Here is a 9,584-nt window from a genome sequence, read left to right on the forward strand (position 1 = left end):
CGGCGGGCCCGGGTCACGCCCCGCACCACCGGGGCTAGCGTCCACGCCGGCCGGCACCGGGTCCACGCCCAGACCTAGGAGAAGCCGGGGGCGGTCAGCTGCAGGAGATCGCAGCTAAGGGGCTCCTCCCGAGGCCACCTGGAGGACCTCTCCAGCCGCTCTGGAGTCGGGTGCCCCTGGCCCAAGGCCCGCCCTGACCACCCGGCTATGCAGCTCTTCTCCACCTCACTCTGCGCTTACTTTCGCGCCGGGCGCGCGGCCTGACTCCTCCCTGGTTTTGACTCCACCCCCGGCCTTGGGATGGTGGCCCAGCCGCTCCTACCCTCCTCACCTCACCCCAACGCCCTGGCCTCAGATCTGCCCTCTGACTTGAGATTGGTGGTCAATTACCCTGCCTCTATGCTATCTATGCCCTTAATTCTGACCACGTCCCAGTTTTAACGCCGCCTCCGCCCCCTGCGACCTGAGTTCCGAGTTCTCGGGTCTCCTCAACCCCGCCCCTGGCCCCGCCCTAGTGGTCTGACACTAGCCGCGCACCCGGCGCGTGGCCCCGCCCTCAGGCCTGGAGGCTCCCCTAACCCGTGGGTCAGATCTTGCGGTCACCCTGCCCTTCCTTCACTCGCTTTAACTTAGGGCCTTTCCCTGGCCTCAGGTTTCCGACTTCTCCATCCTTCCACTGCTCCATCAGGAAAGCGGTCAGGCCCACTGTCACTCAACCTCGGGCTCAGTCTACTTGCACAGGGTCTCTTCCGCCTGCCGCTAGTCTCAGGGTATTGTGATCAGGCCTTTTCCATAACCTCCCTCCAGGCCTCAAGCCCCAGCCCTGCCGCAGGTCACGCCCATTCCCAAGACTAAAGGTTAGGCCCTTTCTCTCTCTGCTCTCCTCTCGGTCCTCCCGCGGCAGGGTCCTGCATGCTGTACCGGTCTTAAGCACTAGCAGGTGCAGCGCGTCGTCCTGTAGATAGGAAGCGGCGGCGATCTCGTGCGTCGGAATGCGCAGAATGAGCTCCTCATTGTCGCGCCAGGTGAGCAGCAGGCAGCGGGCAGACAGGCTCAAGATGCTGTCCTGCTCCGCTGTTGTCTTCAGCGGCAGCTCCTTTAGCTGCTGCAGGGATGGTCGGATCGCCTAAGTACCCAGAGTGGGGAGGGTGGAGAGGGAGAAGGGGACCTGAGGGAGACCCTGCCCTCCTTCTTCCCCAGAGCCTCACCCTGGCGGTGTCCAGCAGCTGCAGGAGTTCATCCCTGCTGGAGGGGTTCAGTGAGGAAGTCACCCAGGTGAGGTGGCCCAGGAACTGGATGGGGAATGGAGTAGGAGAGGGCACAGAGAGGTCACTCTGAAACCTTGGTGGACCCTGGCTTCCTTACTGACACAGTGAAGATAGGCTGAGATAAAAATACCTAAATTAATAATAACCCAATAATAAATTTCACTGAACTCATAATAGAAGCCAGGCACAGGTCTGAGTGCTTTATGGTTCACTCACTCATTCATCCTCACTAAGGATGAAACTGCACAGCAAGCCTAAAAATCCTGCCCAGAGGACACTTACCTAACATATGTGAGGCCCTGGGTTCAAGCCCCAGCACCTCACATATGTTAGGTAAGTGAAAAGGCCGGGGGTGGGGGGGACAGAAAAAAAGAAAAACCTACTCAGGTTTATACAAGGGACAAGACTGGACTCCACATGCTAGAGCCCACACTCTCAAATGCTAGTTGATACTGCCTTAACACAGGTCATTTAGCTATAAGGTTCTGTAAAGAAGCAAAAGTCATTACTATAGCTTTGTTTATTTGGCAGGGGAACCCAGGGGCTCTCCTATGAAACACTCTGCCCCTGAGCTACATCCTTGGCCTCCACTGTTATAGTTTGAAAGAACTGACCCCCTGTGAATTTCCCTGTAGCCTGAGTGGCTGCCCCCACCTCCAGCATCATTGCCAAATGGACCACAAATTAATTGTCCTTTTAGGATTCCTTTACAGAAGTCAAATGAAAAGGAAAGAAGGTGTCAAATTAGTATATCATTTTGTCCGAAAAATGATGTGCTACCTCGGAGTAGAGGTGCACGCCTGCAATCCTAACTACTTAGCAGGCTGAGGCAGAAGAATCATAAATTTAAGGACAGCCTGAACAATTTAATGAATTTTAAAATAATAAATTTAAAAATAAATTTAAATAATAAATTTTAAAATAAGAATTTTAAAAAGGTCTGGGATGTAGCTCAATGGTAGAACATCCCAAGATTCAATCTCTGGCACCACATAAACACAACAAAGAAACAAAAAACATCAAAATAAAAAATAAAAGGGCTGTGCTTTAGTTTAGTGGTAGAGTGCCCCTGGGGTCAATATCCAGTACCCTGTCCCTCAAAAAAGAAAGAAAAATGATGCTTCAAATCAGCATATTAATTTTCATTCTGTTTTTGTTACTGGGGATTGAACCCAGGGGTGCTTAACCACTGAGCCACATCCCAGTCCTTTTTTTTAATATTTTATTAGAGATAGGGTTTCACTGAGTTGCTAAGTGCCTTGCTAAGTTGCTGGGGCTGGCTTTGAACTCGCAATCCTCCTGTCTCAGCCTCCCAAACTGCTGGGATTACAGGCAAGCACCACTGGTTGGGCCAGGCTTCTCCATTCATCCTTTTTTTTTGCGGGTGGGTGGGTACCATGGATTGAACTCAAGGGCACTTGACCACTGAGCTACATCCCCAGCCCTATTTTGTATTTTATTTTTAGAGACAGGGTCTCACTGAGTTGCTTAGAACGTTGCTTTTGCTAAGCCTGGCTTTGAACCTTTGAATCCTCCTGCATCAGCCTCCTGAGCTGCTGGGATTACTGGTGTGCCCCACCATGCCCAGCCTCCCTCTTCTTTTTATTCTCTATGAAATTTCAGTCTCCAGTTTTTAAGTAGATTTATTGGTTAGCTTTTCCCTCTGTATAGGGTTTCCAGATAAAATACAGGGATGCTCCCATGGCACAATTGGTCAGTGTGCAGTATTTATATACCATATAAAGTACAAGATGCCAGTTAAATTTGAATTTCATATCAACAGGAATTTTGTTTTTAGGTTTTTGGTATGGTTAGTATGTACAATATTTGGGACATGTTTATGCTAAAAAAGTATTCATTGCTTATCTGAAATTCAAATTTAACTAGGTGGCCTGTTTGCTAAATCTGCAACTCTATCCCTTTGCAGTCTTCCCCTAGCTAAATTAGGATCCCTTACTGCTCCTTCATGGTATCCTGGAAATAAAAATAAAGCTTCTAGGTAGTCAAGAGTCCTTTGTGGCTTGCTCTTAACCTGGACACTATCAGAGCAACCACAAAGTCATTGTAGTAAAAGATTATGGGAGAACAGAATTTTCAGAGCAGGGAACCCTCTCCTAGCCACTCTCCCCTGGGAATAGGTTAGGAGCCCATGTTGAGGTGGGAACACGGGTGCTCAGTGAAAGGAGGTCTCTTGCTGAGGGTGCACAGCATAACAGAGGGGTGTGGCTAACTTGGACCCAGGCCTCCTGTTTCCCATGAGCCACAGCTTCCCCTGTGTTGAGGTAGGCCTGGTCAGGAGCTGGTGTGGGGGACAGAAAAGGTCTCTCCTGACCCCAAAGCTGTTCCCACCCCTTCACATCCCACACTCACCTTGACCTCTTTCTCCAGGTAGTCACACAGAAGGATCTGGGGGTCAATGAGGTAGTCGGGAGGATAAAGGGGCATTGAGTGCAGGGGCCGGCGGCTCACACTGGTCCGAAAGGCTGCGCGGCGTGCAGCCTTGGGGAACACCAGTCTTCGAATAGGGGACACAAAGCCCTGGGGGAGACAGAGGGAATAACAGTAATAATAGTGATAATGGCTTTGACAATTGCTTGCCTTGTTGGCTATTTTACTTACGTGACCAAATTTAATTCTCATAAAATCTCTGTAGGAAGGGTACCCATTTTACAGATGGAGAAACGAAGCCCAGGCAGGAAGTTAACTGGCAAAGTCACCAGCTAGTAGTGGTGGAATCAATATTTCACTCCAGGCAGTCCAACTCCAAAACCTCCATTCTGATCACCCAGGAAGGTATAGCCCCTTCCAGCCAGGTGTAAGAAATGGGTCCAGATGGGAGCAAATACAGAAAAGTAGTCGGTGTGGCCCAGTGTTAGGTGCATAGGTATTTGTTAGGCTATCTTCTGTGTTTCCTTAAAATTTAGAAATAAGTAAATTTAAGTCTAATTCAGAGGCACCTGTACAAAAAATGACCTAGATCAAGGTTAAAGATGTGCATCCCAGGGCCCAGCACAGACTAATAAGCAAGGCACTAAGCCACTCAGTGAGACCCTGTCTCTAAATAAAAATACAAAATAAGGCTGGGGATGTGGCTCAGTGGCCAAGTGCCCCTGAATTGAATCCCCTATAGCTCCCCTACCCCCCAGAAGAAAGTCTGAGCACTTCTCTCAAGCAGCAGTTGTCATGTGTGGTTCCTGGACCAGTGGTGGCACTTGGGCACTTGAGAGAAATGCAGGCCCCCTGTCCCCACCCCACACTGGAGGCCCAGCAATTGAAGTTTAGCACACCCTCCAGGTGATTCTGATGCATGACCCAGTGTGACATCCATACCTCACAGCAGCCATCCCTACCCTGGCTGCAATCTGTGACCACTTGGGCAGCTTCTAAAACTTCAGGTGTCCAAGCTACACCCCAAATCATGAGAATCAGAAATTCTGGAACTGGAATCCAGACATCAGGATTTATAAAGCGTCCCTGGGTGATTTCAGTAGTGGCCCAGCTGAAGCCCAGCGAGCGTGCAGAATGTGTAGTGTGGTTACTTAGATTCCACAACAAGGGTGAACAAGGACAAACAAATGATGCGCAGTTCAGGTGCATGTGTTCATCCACGGATTTGCTCAGTAAGCATTCATTCATGCCAGTGTGGCTGGACCTGCGCTGGTGTTTCCCCAGCCCTGCCTCCAGGGCTTGTGATAAATGACCTAAACTCCTGAGTCTCAGACTATACTGTGCTCACGAGTTCTGATTCAGTAGATCTGGGGTGGGGCTGAGGCTGCATTTCTAACAAGGTGCCAGTGGATGTGGGTGCTAGGGTCTGCACCCCATAGCTCCAGTAGCCAGGATCTAAGCCAGTGGTCAGAGCATGGCCCTGCAGCCAGTATCACCTGGGTGGGGGATAAGGGGGTGGAGAGGGCGGTTAGAAAGGCAGATTCCCAGATCTTATGCCAGCCCCGTTGGATCAGAGAGTGGGGGTGAGACCCAACGATCTGCATTTTGTCAGGCTCTCCAGGTAGTTCTGACACATGCCCACCCAGGTTCTAGAACCTGTGTCATGGAGCCTGCATGGGGTATGTGGAAGCGCTGAGAATGAGAGCAAAATATCAGGGTGAAGGCATTCCAAGCAGAGGGCGCAGCAGGGGCGAACCCCAGGGAGCTCTGACGGCTGGTAGGAATGATCCTAGAGGACTGTGAGCGGTCATTGTGTGGGTCAGGGGCCTTCAGTGCCCCCTGGAGCTGCAACTTCATCCCTCGTAGGTGAGTGGGGTGGGGTGGGGTGATCCTGAATGGCCCAGCCTCATCTTACACACTCCTCTTGGCTCCCCACTCCCAGCTACCTGGCCACCTCTCAGTTCTCCCTACACTACATTCGTTCCTGCCGTGCTGTTTGCACGTGATGTTCCTCTGCTCAAAACACTCTTCCCCACTCCCTTTCTTTCTACCCATCACCTCTCAGCTCAAACTGACCAGTCAATGGCCAGGACCCTGATAGTCCGCCCCCTAGAACTGTGCATGGAGCCTTTTATGCAATTTTATGTTGATCAATCCATTGCCTTTTTTTTTTTTTTTTGATTAATAGTTGTTTCCCCCAGGAGACTGTGAGTTCCAGGGAGGGAGCAGGGGCCTTATTTAACTTTGCTCGCCTCTGCGTCCTCACCAGCCTCAGGCACAATTCATGGCACACAACAGTAAATATCTATTAAAAGAATGAACAGCTGGGCACAGTGGTGCATGCCTATGATCCCAGTGGCTTGGGAGGCTGAGGCAGGAGGATTGCAACTTAGCAACTTAGCAAGGCCCTAAGCACCTTAGCAAGATCTAAGGTAAAATATAAAAAGGGTTGGGGATGTGTCTCAGTGGTTAAGCACCCCTGGGTTCAATCCCTGGTGCCAAGAATAAACAACAAAACAAACAACAAGAACAACAAAACGAACCAAGACAGGACTCACACACGTTTGGATGCCCAGAGATTACATGGGTGTCCTTTAGAATGCCCCTGACCCAGGCTTCTTGGGGAAAGAGGGCTCTGTGCCAATGGGGGTGGGATGGGAGTTGGAATCTGAGGAGCTCCCTGAACCCCAAGAAGGTAAGACACCCAGAAAAGCAGACTAGAGAAGTTCTCAGAGTCAGGAAGGGGTGAAGGTGGGGTGACCCCAGGGCTGAGACCTCGGAGTTGGCCCTCGTACAAAGATAACGAGCGGCAGGTGTGGGTGGAACACTGCCGGGGAGCAGGTGGAGACTCCCTGGAGGGCAGCTGCTAGCTCAGAACTGCCACCGCTGGGCCCTTCTGTCCAGGTTGGTCCGGGAGCAGGGGAATGGTCTGCCATGCGTCCCTCCCTCTGAAGTTGCAGGAGGGAGCCACCAGGAACACCAGGGAAGCACGTGCCTGGGGAGACCTTGTCCTTCTGTGCAGGGGTGGCAGAGGCCACCACAAGGGGACAAACAGGCCAGGGAGTTGAGAGAGTCTGGTAGAAAGGGAGGTCCTGACAAATAGGAAGGAAGACTTCACTCAGGCCACTTGCCACCCCCACCCTTGGGCTCCTCCATCCCTGGCTTCAGGGACATTCCTTTACCCTGTGTCCCTCTCAAACTCCCACGTACCTTCTTCCCTTTCTTGACTTCAAATTCCATGGTGACGGTCCCCTCTCCTCTGCACCCTCCCGGCCACCCCCCTCTGCTGCCCGCTGCTTTTGTTCTTTTTCCTGCCTGGTCGGAAACTCCACCAGTGCTGCAGTTTTCCTGTCCCTCCCCTCTGCTGGGGCGGGTGCTGGAGGACACAGCCCTGGGACTCTACCCCTGAGGGGTGAAGCCCAGGCAGAAGGCCCCAGGTCTCCAGCCAGAAGGCACGCTGTTGAGGGGCTCCGCAGTTGGGTGAGCCTGGAGGAGAGTCCCCCAGATTTGAAGTCCAAGTCTGGAAAATTCTAGGTTCCAGTCCTGCTTCTGCACCTGTGTGTGACCTTCTCAAGCCAAGCCAGTTCCCCCTTCACTGACTGTTGCCTTCTCCCTTCAGAAATTGGGAGTAAGCCTCGCCCCTTCCCTGGGTGGAAAAAGAGTGAGAGTGTTGTGTCCGAGCAAGTTAAGGTATAAAATAAATTGGGTTGGAGATGTGGCTCTGTGGTAAGGCACTTGCCAAGAATGCATGGGTTCAATTCCCAGTACTGGAAAAAGAAGGAGAAGGAGAAGGAGAAGAATATAAACAAATTAATCTTTGGAGACGGCTGAGTTTGAACGCTGGCTTTGCCACTAGGGTTATGGCCTTGGGCAATTTCTACTTCTGCCTCAGTGTTCCCATCTATACAATGGATATAACACTAGTTTGACCTCATAGTGACCTGGTAAGGATTAAATGCACTTAGAAGATAATAACACATGTTAAGTGTTCAATAAATACGAACCATTGGTGCTGTGAGGGTGTAACTCAGTGGCAGAGCCCTTGCCGAGCATGCATGAGACCCTGGGTTCAGTTCCCAGCACTGCTGAAATAATTAACCATTTGCTTATCTGTGGCTGGTGAACTGTTTGATTGTCTCTTAGGAGAACCTTAGGGAAGCAAGATCCCCATGCTGAGCAGTTTCTGTATTTCACCTCACGCATTCCTTAGCATGTTGGGTTATCATCATTCAGATTACACCAAGTTTAAAAACTGACGCTCAAATGCGGAGCCTGGCTCAAGAAGGTCACCTAGACAATAAGAGGACCTGGGTCTGCTGTCTGGTTTGGACTTAAAGTTTAGTGTCTCTTGCCTGTAGAACTTATGCCCTCTTCATGCCACCCCCAGGACACTTGGAAAGGTTCTGAGTGGCCCGTCCTCATCTGGTCATGACAGTAAAGTTCTTGAGGCCCAAGGTCCGGAGCTGCTTTGCTGCATTTCCCCGGACAGTTTGCTCCTCAGCTTCCTTATCTCTCTGGTGGAACCATAACCCCGGAGGCCCTGTCCTGCTTAGTCACAGGTGTGGCAAGGAAGACACAAGGCCCGGATGAGAAAGTGATTGGAAATTGTAAGATGCAGGTGTCAGTGCATGGGACTATTTTGGAAGGGTTTTTTGTTCGTTTGTTCAGCCTTGGAGATGGAACCCAGGGTCTCTCACATGCTGGGCAAATTCACTACCACTGAGCCACACCCCCAGCCCCGGAAGGTTTTTGGGAAGCATGGGTGCCGCCATGTCAGTGTTGGTTGGAGGGAGGATCAAGACCCTCCTGCTATTGGAAAAGAAGTGGCCCAGGCTGCTTAGTGCCAGCCCTCATGGCTCTCCCTCCGGCTCCCCTACATCCTGCCAGTCACCTCCCAGCAACAGGAAATGAGATCTCCACTCCGCCTGTTAGACCAACAGGAAGAGGCCAGGATGTGCTAGCCAATCCCTGATCCTGCTCTGGACATCAAAATTGCCGCTTAACCCCTTGAACCAGTCCAGAATTACCACCTTCAGAGTGGCAGCCGTCATGAAAGTTGATCTCTTGTCTTGGTACTTCCAAGACTGGCTTTTATTTTCTTTGTTTATTTCTATGTGGTGCTGAGGATTGAACCCAGTGCCTCACACATGCTAGGTAAGCACTCTGCCACTGAGCCCCAGCCCTCTGTGACTGGCTTTTGTAAGCCCTTTGCTCTCTGGGCCTCAGTTTCCCTGTCTATAAAATGGAACCTTATATTATTCCTGGACTAACTCCAAACATCCCCGAACTGTTGGGAATCTCAACTAGGATAAAAAGTGTTTGGCCTGGCACAGTGACACAGGCCTGTCATCCTAGTGACATGGGAGACTGAGACAGAAGGATGGTAGTTCAAGGGCAGCCTAAGAAACTTAGCAAGACCTTGTCTCAAATAACAAATAAAAAGGATTAGGGAGGTAGTTCAGTGGTAGAGCACCCCTTTGTTTAATCCCAGTACCACATAAAATAGATAGAATTTTTAAAAACCAGTGTTTTGAATTACCACTAGAAATAGAAAATTATCTCTGTATTCCCTGTAGTACCAAGCCTAGTGCTGCAAACAGATGAAGTGCTTAGTAAATGTCAGTGGAAGTGGTTGGAGACAGGTGGACCTGGGTTTGAATGTAAATGACCTTGAACAAGTGACTTCATCTCTAAGAGCCTCGGAATCCTCCTATGTCAAAAACAGGGTAATGATGCCTGCCTCTGAAGACGGCTACAGGAATAAAATGGGAACAGAAGCACACAATGAAAACATATATTATTAAAATTAGCTTGTGAATAAAAAACGAGATGAGCCAAACGAGATGAGCCAAACAAAGTCCCGCTTTCAAAGACTTAACAGTGGCAGATAGGATTCATCTCCAGATGATTGGCAGAGGCTGCCTGGAG

At 50.5% G+C, this 9,584-nt stretch overlaps 1 protein-coding gene across 1 annotated transcript in view; it reads right to left on the bottom strand.

Annotated features, from left to right (window-relative positions):
• Ccm2l (CCM2 like scaffold protein) overlaps positions 1 to 6,986 on the bottom strand; it is a 19,125-nt gene extending 12,139 nt beyond the window's left edge. The window contains exons 1-5 of the mRNA XM_048810549.1: positions 6,867 to 6,986; positions 3,639 to 3,806; positions 1,209 to 1,292; positions 922 to 1,105; positions 5 to 74 (exon numbers count right to left, since the gene is read on the bottom strand). Coding sequence (XP_048666506.1) covers positions 5 to 74; positions 922 to 1,105; positions 1,209 to 1,292; positions 3,639 to 3,806; positions 6,867 to 6,896 — 536 coding nt within the window. The 5' untranslated portion in view covers positions 6,897 to 6,986. The remainder of the gene's footprint in view (positions 1 to 4; positions 75 to 921; positions 1,106 to 1,208; positions 1,293 to 3,638; positions 3,807 to 6,866) is intronic.
• Between the last annotated feature and the right edge of the window lie 2,598 nt (positions 6,987 to 9,584).

This window comes from Marmota marmota, unplaced genomic scaffold, assembly GCF_001458135.2.
Source record: "Marmota marmota marmota unplaced genomic scaffold, marMar, whole genome shotgun sequence".
NCBI lineage: Eukaryota > Metazoa > Chordata > Mammalia > Rodentia > Sciuridae > Marmota > Marmota marmota.